Genomic DNA, 22,387 nt, shown 5'->3' with positions numbered 1-22,387 from the left:
TTTTAAATGCTGTTTTCTATTCCCAAAGCTACAGAATCCTTTGACATCTCCTTAAAACTACAATGTTGCCTGTTTTAGGTAACATTTAAAATTATCCCCATGGTATGTGAGATAAGGATAAGAGAGCAGAGTAGTCTTAACTGACTTCCAACATTTTTACTTGAAGTCAGAGAGTATATGAGCCAAGAAGTCCTGGTCCATTTCAATAGCCGCGTATATGTTAGACCACTCCTGTAAGTCTTAAAGGGAGTCTGGAGTCCCTTTATGACGGTCTGCTGGGTATAATTGGAAGAGTAGTCCTCAGAGGCCTTGAGCAAAGATATGAAATGAGGGAAAATATCAAAGCGGGCTATACTAGTTAGTTGTAATAGATTTACAGTTGTCATTTTGTATGTTTTCTTCCAGATTATCAGTTAAACAAATACAGAATTTGAGATCAGAATGTATAGGACAGCAAAACGAGATAAAAAAGTAAGTGACTTTTAGAGTTGAAAGTTCCTTGAGATACTAGTTTAGCTTCCTGCATGTTACGGGTAAGGAAACTGAGATTAGTTAAAATAACATATCAATAGCTAGTTGATAATAGGATGAGAACATAATTCTGATTCCTAGTCCAGTTCTTCTAATAAGTTATGATAGCTTTGAGCTTGAATTTTATTTTTGCTTTTAATAGGTGGTTGTTAGCAGGTGGGTTTGCAGATTAATTAGCTCTTTGGATGGTAAATTACCATATGGTTTTTTTATTGACTAATGAGATTATTTAATTTTTAACTAGAATGGAACCCTATGATGACCAAAGTAATATACAAGAGAAAATTCAAAAGGTGAGACTTTTGTTTTTGAATTTTATTTTATTTATTTTTTATACAACACGTTCTTATTAGTTATGTATTTTATACATATAGTGTATATATGTCAATCCCTATCTCCCAGTTCATCGCACCCCACCCCCCATTCCCCCCTTGGTGTCCATATGTTTGTTCTCTACATCTGTGTCTCTATTTCTGCCTTGCATACTGGTTCATCTGTACCATTTTTCTAGATTCCACATGTATGTGTTAATGTATATTTGTTTTTCTCTTTCTGGCTTACTTCACTCCGTGTAAGACAGTCTCTACATCCTTCCACGTCTCTACAAATGACCCAGTTTCGTTCCTTTTTATGGCTGAGTAATAATTCATTGTATATATGTACCACATCTTCTTTATCCATTCATCTGTTGATGGGCGTTTAGGTTGCTTCCATGACCTGGCTATTGTAAATAGTGCTGCAGTGAACATTGGGGTGCATGTGTCTTTTTGAATTATGGTTTTCTCTGAGTATATGCCCAGTAGTGGGATTGCTGGGTCATATGGTAATTCTGTTTTTAGTTTTTTAAGGAACCTCCATACTGTTCTCCATAGTGGCTGTATCATTTTACATTCCCACCAACAGTGCAAGAGGGTTCCCTTTTCTCCACACCCTCTCCAGCACTTATTGTTTATAGATTTTCTGATGATGCCCATTCTAACCGGTGTGAAGTGATACTTCATTGTAGTTTTGATTTACATTTCTCTAATAATTAGTGGTGTTGAGCAGCTTTTCATGTGCCTCTTGGCCATCTGTATGTCTTCTTTGGAGAGATGTCTATTTAGGTCTTCTGCCCATTTTTTAATTGGGTTGTTTGTTTTTTTAATATTGAGCTGCATGAGCTGTATATATATTTTGGAGATTATTCCTTTGTCCATTAATTTGTTTGCACATATTTTCTCCCATTCTGAGGGTTGTCTTTTCGTCTTGTTTGTAGTTTCCTTTGCTGTGCAAGAGCTTTCAAGTTTCATTAGGTCCCATTTGTTTATTTTTGTTTTTATTTCCATTACTCTAGGAGGTGGGTCAAAAAAGATCTTGCTGTGGTTTATGTCAGAGTGGTCTTCCTGTTTAAGAGTTTTATAGTGTCTGGTCTCACATTTAGGTCTTTAATCCATTTTGAGTTTATTTTTGTGTATGGTGTTAGGCAGTGTTCTAATTTCATTCTTTTACATGTCCAGTTTTCCCAGCACCGTTTATTGAAGAGATTGTCTTTTCTCCATTGTATATCCTTGCTTCCTTTGGCATAGATTATCTGACCGTAGGTGAGTGGGTTTATCTGTGGGCTTTCTATCCTGTTCCATTGATTGATATTTCTCTTTTTGTGCCACTACCATATTGTCTTGATTACTGTAGCTTTGTAGTATAGTCTGAAGTCAGGGAGCCTGATTCCTCCAGGTCCATTTTTCTTTCTCAAGTTTGCTTTGGCTATTCGGAGTCTTTTGTGTTTCCATACAAATTGTAAACTTTTGTTCTAATTCTGTGAGAAGTGCTATTGGTAATTTGATAGGGATTGCATTGAATCCGTCAATTACTTTGGGTAGTATAGTCATTTTCACAATGTTGTTTCTTCCAATCCAAGAATATGGTATATCTCTTCATCTGTTTGTGTCATCTTTAATTTCTTTCATCAGTGTCTTATAGTTCTCTGAGTACAGTTCTTCTACCTTCTTAGGTAGGTTTATTCCTAGGTATTTTATTCGTTTTGTTGCAATGGTGAATGGGATTGTTTCCTTAATTTCTCTTTCTGAGAGACTTTTTTTTTTTTTTTTTTTTTTGTGGTACGCGGGCCTCTCACTGTTGTGGCCTCTCCTGCCGCGGAGCACAGGCTCCGGACGCGCAGGCTCAGTGGCCATGGCTCACGGGCCCAGCCGCTCCGTGGCATGTGGGATCTTCCCGGACCGGGGAACGAACCCGTGTCCCCTGCATCCACAGGCAGACTCTCAACCACTGCGCCACCAGGGAAGCCCCAAGACAACTTTTGAAGGGAGGAATTTAATCTTTCTTTTGTGTTATGCAGTGTTTACTTAATTGAACTCGTATGTCTCTCTTTGTAGCAGTGTTTTTGTTTGTTTTTCTTTTTTTTACTCATTATAAGTGACATATGTATAAAAGTATTAACAGGGTGCCTTTAGAACACTTGAATATAATGGAAAAATTAGCTTATAATCTATCAGACTAAATATATACAAAAGCAGTTTTAAATTAACCAGTTTAAATTTGGTTAATTTAAAATCTTTCATGCCAGCAGGGAAAATTCAGCTTGATTCTAACTTAATCAGTAATATTTATCTAATAAAATACATTACGTGAAGGCAGATGGTAAGTATGGAAGAACGATGAGAAGTCATGTTGAGGCTGACATGGCAGTAGAGAGGAATCTGGCAGATATAAATGATCTGAGGCTTTCAGAGGTTGGCTTTAACAAATGTGGGTAGGAGTGTTTTCTTATACCTTTGTGTTTGGATGAAATGTCTCTCAAGCTCTTTTGATTCCATGGTCACCAAGCTGCCTTGGGGTATTAATTTGGCTTTTTAGGCACTTTGTCACTGGAAAAGGTGAGTGCCCTCCTCAGGTAGTAATTATTCATTAATTCAGTGAATATTTATTGATCAACTGCCATTTGCTAGGCATTCTTCTAGATATTATGGACTAGAGCACTGAAGAAAACAGGCAGAGTCACTTCCTTTATGGAGCTTCCAGTTTAGTGAATATGAATATTCCTATCGCTGAATGTAGTATCTTTGATTGTAGGCTTAATAGGTTAGGTTGGTATGAAACCCGTTAAGAGTTTTCATAGCAGTCTCTCTTGAGTTTGGGTAATGTTCAGTTTTCCCTGAGTCCAGTCAACTTTGAGCCATTGAGAAGGTAAACTTTCTAGATTTGAAAAATCTGAGAACCAGATCCTGGATCTTTGTATGTTCACCAAGGAAATGCCATCTTATGAGATCTTTAGATGGCCAGCCAATGAGTCTTCCTTTGGGGAAACAACTTTACTTTGTACTGTGAGAAGACACAGACACTAACACAAATATAATTAGTGTATTTCCCCTCCTCTTTCCCACTTAAGTAAATTCTTTTGAGGCATAACATACATATAAAGACGTGCAAAAATCGTAAGTGTGAAGCTTGACAAAATTCACAAAGTGGACACATCCGTGTAACCAGCATCCAGTTAAAGAAACAGAATGTTACCGTCACCCCAGGAGCATTGAGCCCCCTTTCTTTCATGACCATTTCCTTCCAAGAGTAAACACTATCCTCACTTCTTTTTTTGTTTGTTTGTTTTTTTAAAATTAATTTATTTTATTTATTTTTGGCTGTATTGGGTCCTCATTGCTGCATGCAGGCTTTCTCTAGTTGTGGCGAGTGGGGGCTACTCTTTGTTGTGATGTGTGGGCGTGGGCTTCTCATTGCGATGGCTTCTCTAGTTGCAGAGCATGGGCTCTAGGCACACAGGCTTCAGTAGTTGTGGCATGTGGGCTCAGTAGTTGTGGCTCGCAGTCTCCAGAGTGCAGGCTCAGTAGTTGTGGCGCACGGGCTTAGTTGCTCTGCAGTATGTGGGATCTTCCTGGACCAGGGATCGAACCCGTGTCCCCTGCATTGGCAGGCAGATTCTTAACCACTGCACCACCAGGGAAGCTCTATCCTCACTTCCTATGCTAAAGATTAATTTTGCCCGTTCTTGAACTTTGTGTAAAGGGGGAGTGTATAGAATATATTCTTTTGTGTTAGACTTCTTTCACTCATGCTGTTTTATCCATGCTGTTGTATGTGTTCATTCTCATTGCTGTATAATGTTCTATTTTATGATTAAAGGAAAGTATACTTTTTATTCAAGGTAGTTCTTTGGGTTGATTGCAGTTTTTGAGTATTACAAATAGTGCTGTGAACATTCTTTTATGTGATTTAATAAACATAGGTTAATGCATGGTTTTCAACATTTTAACTTTTTGAAACTTGAATGACTCTTAAAATTGATGTGAGTGTTTTTATTTTCTCCTGAAAATCTTTTATTTTCCCTGATGGCATCTCAGAATACAGGAAATGCTAATTGCATCTCCGTAGTATAAGGTTTCTTAGATATGTTTTGCAAATCATAGTGGGCTAGATTCTCCTGAGAAATTCTTTAAAGTGCCCTTGAAAGTAATATCAGTACTTTTAGACTGTTAAAATAGTTACTTTTCTTACCAGAAGCCATTCCAGGAATACCTAATTTGTTCCTAGGAATGAGCATATATTTGTATTTTACATATCTTTATGTATAGATTATGTATAGACTTTAATAATTCCTTTGTCTCTGTTTTTGAAGGTTCGGTCTTTGTGGGCTTCAGTGAATGAAACACTCATGGTTTTGGAAAAAGAGAGAGAAGTTGTTAGTTCAGTCCTTAGTGTTGTTAACCAATATACTTTAGATGGAACTAATGTTGCTATCAATATTCCAAGGCTCTTACTTGACAAAATTGAGAAACAAATGTGTCAGGTAAGCATTTGATAATTAAGGGAGCTTTGAGAAAACTCCCTTCACAGAATTTTTTTATATGTTGTATATTGTTTTTCTCACAGTGTTTTTCTACTGTTTTCAGAATTTACCTTTGTGAATATATCTGGTAAGAGGGGTACTGTTAAAGGTGTTTATATTCACATCTATTGACCTTTATTCATTGTCCGAACGTTGTACGGCGCTACATCATATAGTGTAGAGAGTAGAAGGTACTTAGTAGGAAGATGATATGGTACTTAGTTTTTTATAAATTCTCAAAGAGAGCACCAATGATCTCCTGAATGCTAAATTTCTTTTAAAAAACTCTTCTCTCGTTTTTCTTTCGTCTTGATGGTATTAAATGTTTTAAAGTGTTTTCTTCCTTTAGCTTTTGTGACCTCAGTGTCGTCGTCTTCCTGTGGTGTTTCAGACTGCTGTCTCCAGTTTTCCACTGGTTCCTTTTTCTCTAACTTTTAAATGAACATGTTCCCCATGGTTCCTTTAATGGCCCCTTTTCTTTCCCACATTATAAATCCATCTGTATTTTCTTACCCAATTCCATGGCTTCATCAGCCTCCTATACAATAATATTACCAGATTGGTATTTCCAGTCTCTCCCCTTCAACTCAAACTACATCAAATTATTTCCACTTGCTTATGGGACATTTCCATCTGAATAGCCTACGTTTATTTTTCTTAGTAAACTTAAAATTTTTTGAGCATCTCCTATGTGCCAGGTATTATTATAGTGAAGGGGATATAAAGATAAAATATTGTTGTGACCCTGAAGAGTTTTCACTTTAATAGGTAACATGCCAGGCACTTCAAATTCAGAGTACATAAAAATCAGGATCTGTAAACTCAGATTCCTACAGGGGCTAGGCAGGTAATAATATATAGATGAAGTATGCTAATTATGTGTAACAATAGGGGTAAAGTAGGAAATGATGAGATCTTTGGGGTACTAATTTTGTGTGAAATCTGTGATTTTAAAAAATATTAGCAACTAATTCAGATGATTTTAAAACATTGGAACTGTGTAGGCCAAATAAACATGTCTTAAGTTTGGAATCAACGTTTAGGGGTCCTTTAATTTGCAACTTTTGGTACAACATGAATTCATGATCTTTCTCCAAACCTGATCTTTCTCCTCAGTCTTTATTTTGCTTTCCATTTATTTGCATTTCTTTTATTCTAGTTTCAGCTTTTTTGCATGACATACAAGTGTAGCATGGTGTGTTAATTCTTCCACAGTAGTTTTCTTTGGGCCAGAATTATTTACATAGTTTTATTTTTGGGTAGACAGTCGTTCTTTTTTTTCCACTCTTTTTTAAGGTAACCTTTTTATATAATAGTGAAAAATGTAAATATATTTTTGTAGCATTTTACTATGTTAACAATCTATAGTTCACTACTTTTTTTTTTCAGTTGCACATAGGAAATGTTTATGAGGCTGGAAAATTGAATCTCTTAACAGTTATTCAGTTATTAAATGAAGTCTTGAAAGTAATGAAATATGAACATTGTCAGGCTAACCAAGCAAGACTGACAATAGACCTTCACTTCCTTGAAAAAGAGACCAAAGTTCAGAGAGAAAGATTGTCAGATCTGAAGCATATGAGGTACACTAGAAAGATCTTTTGTTATTTCACTGGGGTAGGAGTAGGGTGGTTTTGATAATTTCTCAGCACAACTCTTGTTTAGTTAACAACTCAGTAGCTTTGGCAAACAAGTGTGAAAATTTTACTCGTACTCAAAAACCTTATGTCACCAACTTCTAGAGAGACACATGAAGTAGCAAGGAAAATTAATGTAGTTTTCTTTTGTCTGGAGTATATTATTTGCCCTGAGTGATAATTCTTTATCAAATAATTCTGACTTTTCTCTAGCTTTTCTTTTGTAGGGTCTACTAATAGAACTAGGTTTTAAAAAATTTGTTTATATTGAGCAGGGTGACCGGGAGGTATGGGTTCTCTTTAGAAATGGATAGAGAGTAGGAGTAGAATTTCAACTTGAGTTCAGAACCAGGAAAAAATTGTATGGGATTGGCCAAAAAGTTCGTTTGGGTAACATCTTAGGGAAAAACCCGAACGAACTTTTTGGCCAACCCAATATTTTTAAAGATAAATAGAGTACAGATGTATGATTGCTATTTGGTATTAAAAGGAAACAAGGTATTTTAGATTCTGAACTCTCAATGGGAGAGTTTATGCAATTTAGGTGTGCTGAATTGGTTGAACTTTCAGTTATACTTTCTGCCCTTTCTCTACGAGCTATAATATTCTTACTTCAACACTTTTTCTCAGTGCTGCTTTTTATATATTCATGTTTTGAATGAAGTTCTTTTTTATGCCGTTACAGGTATAAAATAAAAGAAGATGTCTCAACTATAAAACATTCTATTGTTGAAAAACAAGAAGAATGGCATAAAAATTGGAAAGAATTTCTCGGCCTGTCTCCTTTCAGTCTAATAAAAGGTTGGACTCCAGTAAGTAATATTGACTTGACTTTTGGAGAGTAGTTTAATCTCTTGCAAACTCTTGATTTATCATGGTACAAATGACCTGGAAATGCTATATGTGTGTATGCTTCTCATCTTTGCATCTGAGCCTAAAGTTCAAATATTTCGGTTTCTGTGATTTTTCTAAATACGTATTAGAATGTTCATTAAGCTGCTGTTGTGATATAGTTTATATTTTTAGATTCAGTGGATTGTATTAAAAAGAAAATGAGATCGTGGAGAAGCTGGCGCTGAGGCTCAAGTCGCCTGTGGGGGCTGAGCCTGCTGTCTACCTGTGGCCGCTGCCGGTCTACGACAAACCTCACGATGTTGCTCACGAAATCCTCGAGACCATCCGGCTCAAAGATTTGGAAAGAGATAGTTTAGCAGAAAAGGAATGCATGAAGGAGAAGTGGAATCTCTTGCATGAATTTCTGCAGACAGAAATAAAGAATCAGTTATGTGACTTGGAAACCAAATTACATAAAGAAGAATTATCAGAGGAGGGCTACCTGGCACAAGTCAAATACCTTTTTTTTTTTTTTTTTTTTTTTTTGCGGTACGCGGGCCTCTCACTGTTGTGGCCTCTCCCGTTGCGGAGCACAGGCTCTGGACGCGCACGCTCAGCGGCTGTGGCTCACGGGCCCAGCCGCTCCGCGGCATGTGGGATCTTCCCAGACCGGGGCACAAACCCGCGTTCCCTGTATTGGCAGGCGGACTCTCAACCACTGCACCACCAGGGAAGCCCCAAATCCCTTTTAAATAAAGATTTGTCCTTGGAGAACGGAGCTCATGCTTTCAGTCGGGAAGTGAATGGATGTGTAGAAAACGGGAGCCAGACAAGTGGTGAGGACCACAGAGTGGAAATAGCAGAGAAGAACAAGTCCCCCAGACCTGTTTCCAAACTGCATGAGCAGGAGAAGCAAGTCCGATGGAGAAACAAAATCTGAAGTCTCATGTAGCCCCAGGATTACAAGGCAAACTACCAGGCAGACCACCGTCACATCTCATTTCACAGGGGGCCCTGCCAAACGGAAGCCTGAGGAAGACACTGAAAAAGCAAAATCAGATGATTCTGTCGATGAAGAAGAAAAAGACCAGGAGGAAAAGAGACGTAGAGTTACATCCAGAGAACAAGTTGCTGGACCGCTCCCTGCAGAAGAACCGGGAAGAGTAAGACCAGGAACACACGTAGAAGAAGAAGAAAGAGATGATAAAGTAAAGCCTGGTCACCTCCAGGAAGAAAAGAGACTCAGAAGTCAAACCGAAGGACTAACACCTAAACAGAAATCTAAGGAGGAGCCAGACAGAGATGCGAGGCCCAGAGGAGCTCAGGCTGAAATGAATGAAGGAGAAGACAAAGATGAAAAGAGGCACAAAAGTGAACCCAAACATCTAGCTAGCAAACGGAGACCAGAAGTAAAAGAACCTGAAAGAGTAAAACCACAAGTTTCTGATGAGAAAGATGAGGATGAAAAGGTAACAAACGCACATGGTAAACACAGCAGTTCGACATGGTAAAGTTCCCCGTCAGAGCGAAGGGACCTGGACCGTATCCTCTGGGGGTCTGTGCATGCCCGAAGATGCAGAACATGAAGAACACTCAGTCCCCTGTGCAATCTAACAGCTCTAGTCCACATGTCTCACCCCAAACCCAGGACACTAGACCTACTAGAGCAGGAAGCAAAAATATGGTAGGACTCCTTGGAATGGCTGAGCCTTTGACCAAAGACCAAGCCCCACAGTCCCTATGAACACGTTGAGAATTTAGTTTGTTGCAAAGCAGTGCTCTGAGCTTCACAGCTATGGCGGGGGTGGGGGTGGGGGTGAGTCTCCATGGGACACACCCCGGCTAGAAGTCCCGAGTGGCATTTAATAAGTGACTCAAACAAGGACAATGTGCAATCCCCTTTTAGTACTTCTGATCTCGGTGAAGAGCAAGTCTCACTTTGTTGCCAGTGCATCTCAAACCTTTCCATGCAGTTGGTTCATCTTTCAACAAAGACAACAGGATTTAGGTCCAGAGTTTTTGGCCAGTAACAGTAAGGATTATAATTTAAAAAAAAAGAAATTGAGACATTCCTCTTTATTTTAGGTACTATTACATTTGAGGCATAGTTGGAGGGCAAAGTAGTCCTCTTGTTCCTAATATCATACTCCTTAGTTTAAAAATAGTTACAGGATAATTTGTATGTTTGCTAATTCTTTCTTCGTTAGGGAAAAAAAAACCATCCATTCCTAGGTTTGCTTAGTATTGTTACTGTGGTACTGAGTAAAGTGTGTATATTTCAAAATAACAAATTCTGTGTTTTAAGGCTGTGGATCTTTTACCACCTATGTCTCCCCTTTCGTTTGATCCTGCCTCAGAAGAAGCATATGAGAAGAGTATTCTTTTGCAGTACCCTGCTTCACTTCCAGGTTGGTTATTTTTTCTCTTTTAAACTTCAATCTCATTAATATTTCTCACTGTGATAACAGTTCTTTTATAAACTTTCATGTTTTTTTTTTCCCAGTTATTTACTGTGGTGAAATGCACAAAGCATTTCAGTCATATGAGCCTCCGTTAACATAAGGCTTTTTGTGTCTCCTTTCTTTCAGTTGCACAGCTTTTTACTTTGCACAGTGTTTTCAAGGTTTATCCAAGTTGTAGCATGTATCGATACTTCATTACTTTGTTTGAATACATTCTGTTGTATGATTGAATCGAATTTTGTTGATCTGTTTGTCCTTTGATGGACATTTGGGTTATTTCCACCATCTGGCTATTATGAGTAATGCTGCTATAAATGTTCACTTACAAGTTTTGTGTAGAAGCCCACAATTTTTTAACATGAAAGAATAGTACAGTAATTACCTGAATACTTAACTGTTGCTTGTTTCAGCAGTTGAGATTTTTGCTTTAAATGTGTATGTTTGTTTGCTAAACCATGTAAGTCTGAGACCTTAACACTTCACTCTGTTTCAGCATGCATTCCCATGAAAATAAGGACTTTTTCCTCTTTAATTACCACACTAATGTTACACCTAAAATTAATAATTGTCTCAGTTTCCTCAAATATCATACCATTATCACACCTAAAAAATTAATTTCTCTACAATATCTAATATCAATTTCATACTCAGTTTCACCAATTGCCTAGTATTTGTGTACAAGAAATTTTTATTGGGTTCAGTAAATGTAAGGTAGATAGGTGGAGGGATAAATGAATAAAAAATGTATGAATTATGTAGCCAGTCTGGAGCAGGTAATAAGTATAGGCTACAGTTGAGTTTAGGCAGGCCATCGGTCATGGCAGCAGTTAGCACAGGACTTAGGAAGAAAAAGGATGAACACAGCTAGGATAGGTGATTGCTTTGGGAGTCAGGTGTATGTGGGGAGGACACTAGTTGGGAAAGATCATAGACCAGAGAGCAAGGGTCAAGGATAGGTGCCAGCAGAAGAGTAGACACAAAAGACTGCATAGTTTGATGAATGAAAAAGTTTTTCAGATACAGAGCATTGCTTATGATGATAGAATTACTTTGATAGTTCTTGGCATATTTGGTTGCCATTGTGTTCTCACTTCAGCATGGAAAGGGCCTTTGTACTCTTGGCATACTTAGTTTAGGCCCTGTGAAACCATGAAATTGTCCTCACGTCCATTTGGAGATTTCTATGTCGCCTTCAGAGTGAGGGAATATTTGTGTCTGTTTATGAAGTTTAGTTAGAAGTCCACATTTTAAAAGTGTTTGATAGGCTCTTTGGGGGTAACCCTTTCCTTCACACATTGCACAGTTTGTACTCTTGGGATTCCTTTTTTTTTTTTCCTCTAGAGCCTTTGTCTGGGCTGGGGAACCTCAACATTATTTTATACTTTTTGTAGTAAACCACTTTACTTTGCTTAAAGTACAACAGCTTTTTCCCTCCTATACCTTACATATTACATCTTGCTGGAAGTGATTTTTCTTTTCAGTAGTTTTAAAAAATTACATTTCAGCATTATTAAGTACAGGAATATTATAAATACCTGTTTACTGAACACTCTTGTCAAATCTTTGCAGTATTTGCTTTAGTTTTTTTAAAAAGTACTAGTGTAGTTAACCCTTGAGTATCCACCCTTCCTTGAGTATTCTTTTTTTTTTAAATTGCAGTGTAGTTGATTTACAATATTTTAGTTTCAGGTGTGCAGAGCATAGTGATTTTGGTTTTTTTTTTTCAGGTTATATTCCATTATAGGCTATTACATGATATTGGCTATAATTCCCTATGCTATACAGTAAATCCTGTTGCTTATCTATTTTATGTATTAAAGTAGTTTGTTATCTGTTAATCTCATACTCCTTTGTCCCTTCCCCCGCTTCCTTCTCCCCTTTGGTAACTGTAAGTTTGCTTTCTGTGTCTGTGAGTCTGTTTCTGTTTCGTATATAAATTCATTTGTATTATTTTTTAGATTTCGCATATAAGTGATATCATATAGTGTTTTTCTCTGACTTATTTCACTAAGCATAATATTCTCTAGGTCCATCCATGTTGCTGCCAGTGGCAATATTTCACTTTTGTATGACTGAGAAATACCCATTGTGTGTGTATGTGTGTATTTATATGCCACATCTTCTTAAGCTAATAATCTGTTGATGGCACTTGCGTTGCTTCCATGTCTTGACTATTGTAAATAGTGCTGCTATGAACATTGGAGTGCATGTGTTTTTTCAAATCAGAGTTTTCGTTTTTCCCGCCCATATACCCAGGAGTGGAATTGCTGGATCATATGGTAGTTCTATTTTTAGATTTTTAAGGAACCTCCATACTGTTCTCCATAGTGGCTGCACCAATTTATATTCCCCCCAGCAGTGCAGGAGGGTTCCCTTTTCTCCACATCCTCTCCAGCATTTATTATTTGTAGACTTTTTGATGAGGGCCGTTCTAACAAGTGTGAGGTTGATACCTCATTGTGGTTTTGATTTGCATTTCTCTAATAATTAGTGATGTTGAGCATCTTTTCATGTGCCTGTTGGCTATCTGTGTGTCTTCTTTGGAGAAATGTCTATTTAGATCTTCTGCCCTTTTTTTTTGTTTGTTTTTGTTTTGTGGTACATGGGCCTCTCACCGCTGTGGCCTCTCCCATTGTGGAGCACAGGCTCCGGACGCGCAGGCTCAGCGGCCATGGCTCACAGGCCTAGCCGCTCCACGGCATGTGGGATCTTCCCGGATAGGGGCACGAACCCATGTGCCCTGCATTGGCAGGCGGACTCTCAACCACTGCGCCACCAGGGAAGCCCTGCCCCTTTTTAAAAAAATATTTTATTTATTTATTTGGTTGTACTGGGTCTTAGTCGCAGCAGGCAGGCTCCTTAGTTATGGCACGTGTGCTCCTTAGTTGTGGCTGGTGGGCTCCTTAGTTGCGGCTGGTGGGCTCCTTAGTTATGGTTTGCGGGCTCCTTAGTTGTGGCATGTGAATTTTTAGTTGCGGCATGCATTGATTGGGTTTGTTTTTGTGATATTCATATGTATGAGCTGTTTGTATATTTTGGATATTAACCCCTTGGCCTTGACTGTTCATTCTGCATTTGCAGAGGTAACCACTATCCTAAATCTTAAGTTTATTCTGATGTATGTTTATAAAAATAATTTTACTTTGAATCTAACCATACGTATACTGTTTTGGTGTTCTTAAGTTTATAAATAAAACTTCTCTTATCCCCCAACATGTTCTTTGTAAATGTTTGTTTTTGAACCAGGATCCAAGGAGGATTCACTCACTGTATATGGTTGTTTTGTCCTCTTACTTTTATTCTAGGATAATGCCCTACCCGTTAAGAATGACATTGATAGAAATTCTTTTTAACAATCATTGTGTGTGATTTACCAATATATTTACTGATTTTTTTGGTCAATATTACTTTTGTTCTATTCCTTCCTTTTGAGAGGTATACCTCGAAGTATATCTTTCACTTCTTCTAGTGACAGACCCTGAATAGTAAGATCTCTTAGTCTTTCTTTGAAAATATCTTTGTTTTTACTTATGAATGATAGTTTGGATTCAAGATCAACACTTATTTTTCCTTGGGACTTTAATAATATGATCTCATTGCTTTCTGCCTTCTTTTGTTTTCGAAACATTTGCTGTCTCTCTAATTGTCGTTCATTTGTAGGTAATTTTTGATCTCTGGTTGCTTTTAAGACTTATTTATTTTTGTATTATGCAGGTTCATTGAGCTGTGTCTAAATGTAGATTTGTTTTTATTTAGCCTGTTTGGAACTTGTGTGTGCTTATTCAGCGTGAAGGCTCATATCTTTCTTCAGTTCTGGAAACTTATTCACTAATATCTCTTGTAATATTACCCCCCTCTCTTATTCTTTTGGTCCTTTTCTTTTATCCCTCATATTATTGGGACTTCTAATTCTGTCCCCCATATCTCATAACTTCTCATTCATATTTATAACCTCTTTGTAACTCTGGACCTGCATTCTGGGTATTTTCTTTGTATCTCCCTATGGTTCACTAATTATCTCTTTATTTATGTTTAATCTCCTTTTTGACCTGTCCATTTAGTATTTAATTTTCATGAATGTATTTTTTATTTGCTTCTTTTTTCAAAACTACCCATTCTTTTTCATGGTGTCATCTTCTTTCATTATGGCCCCTGTTGTTTCTTTTTTGTTGATCATTTTAAATATACTGATTTTTATCTTTATCAATTTTCCCAGTATCTCTTCATTTCAGGTACTTCTCCGGTATGCTCTGCCTGCTGATGTTCTATTGAAATAATAATATTTAAATATTTGAATGAAATCTCAACTTCAGTGGGTTCCCCACCTCTGGAGGAGTCATGTGGGCCCAGGATTGCAGAAGGGTCTCTACAGAGTGGCCAAGAGTCCCAGGGATTTCTTTTGAACTAGAGCAGTTAATGTCTTTGGTTTGGGATTCCTAAAACAAGTAGCCAGTATAATTATGGATTTCACACCTCCTTTTGAGTAGGCTAGGTTTTAGATACCTTTCCTTCCTTCCTTCTATACTTTTTTTTCACCAAGGAGTCCAGGTAGACAGCAGGCTTTCCCTGTCCAGTTGGCAGAATTTTTATAATCCCTTTTTAGAGGCAGAGCAGTCTTTGCAGTGTCTTGTCTTATGGTGGTCTCTCAGATCCCAGCCTGAGAGGCCTGAGATGATGTTTCTTGTTACCATGTAGGCATTTAAATCTCCTGTGTTCAGCCCCTGGAGCCTGCCTCATTGAGCCCTTGTTTCTCAGTTTAAGTTTACCCTGCTTGTTGTGCTTTCCGTCTTTGGTTCTGTCATGTGATGATTTTTATTCTTCTGGGCATTCCTTTTTTCTTACATTTATTTAGTAGTTGTAGTGTCTTTACAGTAGGAGTCAGTGTCTGCTTTAGTTTCGTTTGCTTTGTAGTGGTGAGTTTAGTTTGTTTTAACCTCCTAAATGCACTATTATGACTGTGCCCTCCTTTGCTATCTTTGCATCTTAAGTTTAGTTTTCATCATTTCTTGCATGTGATTGTGTTCTAACTAGGTACTCTGCCTCCAATAGTTTATCTGTTCTGTATTCCAAATGGCTATCAGTGATCTTCCTGTAATGTAAATATGATCCTTTTCATCTCTTGGTGTAATACCCACCAGTGACTTTTGATCACCTATCACCTTTGGAAAAGAGAAAAAGGCTCTAGATGCTTTTTCACTTAGCAGCTTTTACCTTACAGACTTTCTTTCATACCAGAACAAATGTGCATGAACTCTGCCTACCACCACCAGATGGTGTTTAAAGTTATGCATCATCATTTTTATTTTTAAAAAATCTTTAAATTTAAAATATTTAAAAATTAAAGTATAGTTGATTTACAATGTTTCAGGTGTACAGCAAAGTGATTCAGTGATCTGAAATGGAACATATATATATATATATGTATACACACACATACACATACATATTTTTTTTCAGTTCTTTAACATTATAGGTTATAACAAGATGTTGAATATATCATCATCATTTTAGTTAATGGTTGTCTACTAAGCTTGTGGTATAGTTGTATTTGTGCTTACTTTTGGAATGTTTTATAAATAACAGTAACTCCATCATAATTAGTAGGTTCAAAAGCATAGGGTATTGAAAATGTTATGAGGTGGCATTATGATGAATTAAAAGGAAAACTTTACATAGTATACACATTGGCTTCTTATACAGTAACACTTTGGACACATGTATAAATAGTGTTTCAGAAGCTAACATGTTGAAAGAAGAGGAGCTCCTGGAATATCAAATCCTTTGAAATATAGCCATGGCTTTTGTCATCAATTTCATTGCCTATCATGCTTCCACTAGATATACCTTATGCTGTGGCACACAAAACATGCAACTTATTCTCTTAGTACTTTCATGGCTTCTTCATGTTCCCCACTCTGGGCCGGGTGCCTTTCTGCCTCCTTGCATTCTGTGCATACTTGTGTCATAATACTGTAGCAGTATACCATAATTCTGTACTGACTCCTTGAAGACAGGTCTCCATTTTTAATTTCTTTTTCCTATTGTTAGTGCAGTAATGACACATAGTCATTAAATGATATGTTGAAGAATAAATACATAGGTTGACTGATGTCATAGATGCTGGGCTAAAATATGCTAAGTAGTATAACTTTTTGGCTGGTTTATGTGGTAATTGCGTTATCTGTGTACTTAAACAAGAAGCATGGCTATATAATACTTGAGAATTATGGATTGTCCCTTTTTGGGAAACTTTGTATGAGCTATCTTTCTAGAAAAGCCTATTGTACATATTCTCCGTCACTGTCATGCATACTACTTTATACTTAATAATTGAATAATTGTCCTTTTCTTTAACATTTATTTTATTTTTCTGTTTTCTTCTGTTTAGAGGTTGTTGTATAACTTCAAGAGATCTCTGAATATTAGAATGTACAAACATAATTAAAGAGTAATTAATTTTTCTATTCCTTTAGATACACGTAAGCAACATACCCAGGAAGATGATTGCAGAAGGGCAAGTGATATACTGGAAACTAAATGTGATCTAGCCAACAGGTAAAAGAAATTTGATTTTCATATTGATTTTTTTTCTCTTAATTAATTTTAGTCCCATCTTCAGCCAGCTTTCAAGCTTCTCCACTGTGAGATAGCTCGTAACTTTCTTCTCTTAACCAGACAGTGTTTTTCTACTGCGGATCCACGTTTTCAGGAAAGATTCAACATTTCTGATGCAAGGGCATTTTTTTCCTCTATTCTTATCTAAATGTTGGGACTCATGGGGATTATGTAATTTTTGAAGAAAAAGACATATGTGAAAATTATTTAATGCAAGTTTAGGAATTTTTGCCTTTTTGTGTCTGAACGTCTTTGAAATCACTTGTGGCTGTTCGACTAAATCCAAGAGTTTTGGGACTTCTGAGATGATCTAGTTGGTAGTCTAGTTGGTAGTTTTCAGTCTGTGTTCTGCAGCACCCTCTGGTGCTGTGGATGAATCAAATTTAACCTGTGACTGTTCCAGCGTTTCCCACTTCAACCTAAGCAGCCTTCTGTTTTATCTGTACTATATATTGAGGCTTTATATGCCATTTGATAAAAAGAGTTCTGTACTTAAAAAAAATTTTTTTGGGAAGACTTCTGATTCAATCTAATCCCAAAATTTAGCATATGAAAAAACTGAACCTAGCTAGTTTGTTGTAACTAGGAGTATTCTTACTTTATTTATTGTCTTTTTTCCTCTATTATCCTATTTATCCCTTAAATAAACTGATGCCAGATTATAAAAGCAGAAATCTCTAAACTAAATGTGAATGTGTTTGTCCTTTATTGAAACTAAACATTATTAAGTAGCAGTCAAACACAGATATGCTAAATAGATTCCTTTATTATTTTGCTTTTTCTGATTAACCTTTGATTTAAATAGTCGATTTTCAGTTCAACTTCCCCATGTTAATGAGGCACAGATACGGAAACAAAATATTTAGGATAATTCTAAAAGAAAATTTTAAATGACTTGAGGCCCCCTTCATTCTGTATACTCTTAATAAGTTATTAAGTTGAAATACCGTAACTATTGTCAAAGCTTACATGTGAAATTATGCTATTGGCAGTTTCCTCTGCAAATTTTCTGGTTCATAGGAGGTCAGCACTACTTGTGGGAGAATTTTATTTTTGTTCTTAGATCTGGGTGTGATGTTGATTTTCTGAGTACCTAAAGAAATAGAATGAAATCTGCAGTGAAGACCTTGTAAAGTGAAGAAATTATAAAGTTATTGGGCTTGCTAATTTTACCCCCTTATCACAATTGTTCTTAAAGCATGCCTCTTAGAGGGAAATAGTTGGTGCTTCCCGATCTCAGTTATGTTTTTGGTCTGTCTTTCCTTGAGAGAACAGATTAAATATTTTGATTTAAGGTTTCTTGTTGGACTAAAGATTGATGGAGTTAGTAGATTAATTCACAAATCTGATTTTATTTATGAACTCCATTCAACCTCAAGATTCTTTCTTGAAATAGAATTTTGTACTAAGATGTACTATCAGAATTCTACAGGAGCCAGATGCTCAGCCCCTAAGAATTTAATTCAAATAGAATTCTCTTAATATAGGAAAAAGTTGAATTAAATAATTTTTTGTTTGTTTGTTTTTGTTTGTTTGTTTGTTTTTGCGGTACGCGGGCCTCTCACTGCTGTGGCCTCTCCCGTTGCGGAGCACAGGCTCCGGATGCGCAGGCTCAGCGGCCATCGCTCATGGGCCCAGCTGCTCCGCGGCATGTGGGATCTTCCCGGACAGGGGCACGAACCCGTGTCCCCTGCATCGGCAGGCGGACTCTCAACCATTGCACCACCAGGGAAGCCCCTGTGTTAAATAATTTTGACTTCCACATTTATTCTTTTCTAAGCTTTTGGATCTTTTAACTGTCTTTTCACTCTTTATTTTACTTATAGGTTGGGATATTGAAAGGAGGTAGAGGAAGGCTTTTGGTGATGAGGGATAAACGCTTAATGGGAAATGAAAGATTATGACTGCCTAATAGGAGAACAGAAGAGAGGTAAAGAGTTGAGTTACTGGGATATGGAAGTAAACATGTTGCTCAGAATTCTTTACTGTAAAAGGTATTTTGTAATAAAATGTTTCATGTGTAACGTGGAGAGACTGCACTTAAAGAAATACCGTTTTTGGCATGTAGTTCAGCTATTATACTAAATATTTTATTTGTAGTGGCATCATCTTACATCAGTATCAGTGTAGTTAATTGGGAAATTCATATGTGGATATGGTTAATATAATTATGCAGTTAAAAAGCATGAGATGAATGTAGTTTTTAGGGTAAGTGTGTTGTTTGCCCTTTCACGTGTGGTTTTCATTCACAAGTACTAAAGTATAAGTAGTCTTCTCCATAGATCTCCTGGCTTGATTTTGATCAGAGTGAGCTCATGGAGGCTGCACCATACTTACAATCAGAATTCAGTGATTGATGATGCCTTTGCTGTACACTGTGGGTACTACCTTTCTTTGCAGTGGTTTCTGGAAAGGAGGGTTCCATGATATTTCTAGTGGTGGTGATGCAGTTCTTCTAGACCTTTAACCTCTACGGTTTCTCCTTTACTACATTTCAGAGATAGGGCAGTATGATCTTGCATGCATTCCAAACAAACATCCTTAGTCTTAGAAATTGAATTCTAATCTCATTTTGTTATTTCCTTTCTCTTTTTTTTATTTCTCTGTTAATTGTAGACATATTATAACAACAACAAATGAAAATAAAAAATAATTAGCTAAAATTTCCAATTTCCAATAAATCACTTGTCAGATTCTTTCCGAAGTTCTTTTTTAGACTTTATTTCCAATTCCAAAGTCTTGTATTCTAAAATACAAAATTTTCTCAACATTAACATAGCATAAATGCAGTTTTTTTAAGTGTGTGTGTATATTTACTTAACATTATATTACCACTTAAAATAGCTTTTTAACATTTCATTTATTTTTAGACTTTAGGTTTTCCTCAAAATTTTTGCTGCTGTAAAAAGCATGTCTTTTTTCTTTTGGTAGTGCTTTTAGGGTTAATTTCCACAGTGGGATCAATACCCTTTTTATCTGGATTTCATGGGCCTCAGTTTTGGCCTGGCAAGTGGGTAGAGAGTAAGGACTGAGCCAGGGCTGCTTTGAAGTTGACTTGAATTGAGATATTAACAAGGCTAATAGCATGTTGCCAATTCAGAAACGAGAGAGAGGAGGTATAGAATGTGGTTCCATTTTTCTCTATTATGAGACTCTGCAAGAATGATTCAGATAGAAAAATTTGGTGGCATCTATAGAACCTCATCTTCAAGTGACATTTATTCATTGATCCATCGTGTGGCACTGCCAAGCGCCAGGTACTGTGTTAGGACTTGGGAATAGCCTTTGGTAAGACATAGTCATCATCCTCAAGGAGCTCACCAGTCTTTTGGTGGCATCTTAATGGCATTGGTCCATAGCTTGCTGGCCCTGCTTCAGAGGGCTTTCTGATCATTTTAACGTCAATTTTGGGGAAGAATGTGGATAAAATCACACTAGATAGTAATCACTAATCTTTTGCCTTAGATATCTAGATTATATCCTGTCGAAGCGAATTTGAAACTTGAGCGATTTCAGTGATTTTGAATTATGTTTGGAAGGTAGATTTCAAGAAGGGCATATTTGAAAAAGTTTGAAAGGCATATTTGCTATTATATAAAATATTTGCAAAGTTGATAATTTTGTACTTTTCTGTCTGTGAACGGAAAGAAAAACACTGGCATGCTTGATGTTGAAGGTGGTTTCTGTGGTAATCCTGCCTCCATTTTACCTAGAGTAGAAAAGCTTTTGGTCAGTGAGCAGACCCAATCCATGATTGAATTTGAAGGCACTTTCAAGATGAAGATAAATAAAGTTATCATTACTTTGAAGGCTTAAAAAATTTAATAACTTACTTTGTAATTATAGTGAAAAGATGCATAAGGTTTTCACGTTAACCAAAAGGGGCAAGAGAATCTAAGAGATTAAGGAACACTATGTGTGGAATGCTGCAAATTCAAATTGAATAACCTCATGGCTTTACTGTAAGTGTAATGTATTTGCTATGGAAAATTCAGCATAAGAGAAATTGATTTTGGACCTGAAATATCAAAAGAATCTTAGTCTCTGCTACAGTGCTTCTGTGGTCTGAAGCCTGAGGACATTGTAATAATGTGATTCTAGTTAATTGAATTTTTTTCTTTAATTTATTTATTTTTATTTGTTTATTTTTGGCTGCATTGGGTCTTCGTTGCTGCGCATGGGCTTTCTCTAGTTGCGGCGAGCGGGGGCTACTCTTTGTTGCGGTGCGCGGGCTTATTGCGGCAGCTTCTCTTGCTGCAGAGCATGGGCTCTAGGTGCAGGGGCTTCAGTAGTTGTGGCACTCGGGCTCAGTAGTTGTGGCGCACGGGCTTGGTTGCTCTGCGGCATGTGGGATCTTCCCGAACCAGGGATCAAACCCATGTCCCCTGCATTGGCAGACAGATTCTTAACCCCTGCGCCACCAGGGAAGTCCCTAATTGAATTTGTTTTTACCTTGTACTCAAGTTTTTGAGTGTTCATCAAGTCATCCAACCCTTGTAAAAAATGCTGTTGACTTAAAATACATACTGGGTAAGGAAAATGTTCATTAGTTTGGGAGGCTGATACACAAATTGGGCTGAAGTACTGCTCTAATTGTCACTATACTTCCCTAGAATAATAAACTGCCTTTTGATGACCGGGACGAATTGAGTGAAATCGTAACGGACAGATACGGGGCAGACAGTTTCCTTAGAATATTCAAATACATCAAGTGAATGGAATTCTTTCTTACTCATAACTTGGATTTATTAATTTTTTTTCCTTTTAGCCCTGCTTCTTTCCTGTTGCAGCCCATTTCACCATCAGATAGAAACAGTGTTACACTACTTGAAAAGGTACATTTTAAAACAATTTAAAATTAATTCTGACCATACTCACATATGGTAAAAATATTCTTTACTTTTGTTGATACCCCAATTAAATTTCTATTTTCACATTTCCTAGTATGTGCACATTATCTACCATTCCTGTTTACACATTAGTTATTACTTCTAAATGGGAATACTGGAATTTTTAAACTGTGCCAGCGAACATTTAATTTTACAATAATGTTAACCTTTTATAGATTAACATTAATGAAGATCAGGTACAATGAAGATCAGGTACAATTATTAACGTTTTAACATTACATGTCTATCTTATTCAGGACACGAAGTTGATGACTCCTAGAGAGAAAAATGAAACAGTTTCTAAGAAAACATCAGAATTTGAAGCGGAAGACTCTTCATCATCAAATATTGCAAAGAGTAGTGCATTTGGAGGGTCTCTGCCAGCTAAAAAAAGTGATCCATTCCAAAAAGAGCAAGATCATCTGGTAGAAGAGGTTAGAAAGAGATTGTAATAAGTATACTGAAATGTCATTTTCTAAATGGTGTTGGGATTATAAGTGAAGTACAGTTAATTATTGATTAGGTGTAATTTGGGAAGGAGGTCACAGACAATAAAAATCATGGTTAAAGCAGAATTGGTCC

The 22,387-nt window shown here is 36.9% G+C and overlaps 1 protein-coding gene and 1 non-coding gene across 3 annotated transcripts in view; both read left to right on the top strand.

Annotated features, from left to right (window-relative positions):
- HAUS6 (HAUS augmin like complex subunit 6) overlaps positions 1 to 22,387 on the top strand; it is a 43,821-nt gene that overhangs the window by 10,943 nt on the left and 10,491 nt on the right. Inside the window, exons 6-14 of one of the 2 annotated variants that reach the window (XM_067744475.1) lie at positions 406 to 471; positions 776 to 824; positions 5,159 to 5,329; positions 6,758 to 6,951; positions 7,691 to 7,817; positions 10,145 to 10,247; positions 16,775 to 16,856; positions 21,685 to 21,751; positions 22,063 to 22,239. In XM_067744475.1, coding sequence (XP_067600576.1) covers positions 406 to 471; positions 776 to 824; positions 5,159 to 5,329; positions 6,758 to 6,951; positions 7,691 to 7,817; positions 10,145 to 10,247; positions 16,775 to 16,856; positions 21,685 to 21,751; positions 22,063 to 22,239 — 1,036 coding nt within the window. The remainder of the gene's footprint in view (positions 1 to 405; positions 472 to 775; positions 825 to 5,158; positions 5,330 to 6,757; positions 6,952 to 7,690; positions 7,818 to 10,144; positions 10,248 to 16,774; positions 16,857 to 21,684; positions 21,752 to 22,062; positions 22,240 to 22,387) is intronic. The other variant, XM_067744476.1, reaches the window with a different exon arrangement.
- LOC137228450 (small Cajal body-specific RNA 8) lies at positions 21,469 to 21,602 on the top strand. The gene has a single exon (XR_010945243.1). It is a non-coding gene; the product is annotated as a small Cajal body-specific RNA 8 (non-coding RNA).

Source organism: Pseudorca crassidens, chromosome 7 (genome assembly GCF_039906515.1).
Source record: "Pseudorca crassidens isolate mPseCra1 chromosome 7, mPseCra1.hap1, whole genome shotgun sequence".
NCBI classification, from domain to species: Eukaryota; Metazoa; Chordata; class Mammalia; order Artiodactyla; family Delphinidae; genus Pseudorca; species Pseudorca crassidens.
The sequence above is the reverse complement of the archived record's forward strand: the minus strand, read 5'-3'. Positions and strand labels throughout refer to the sequence as shown.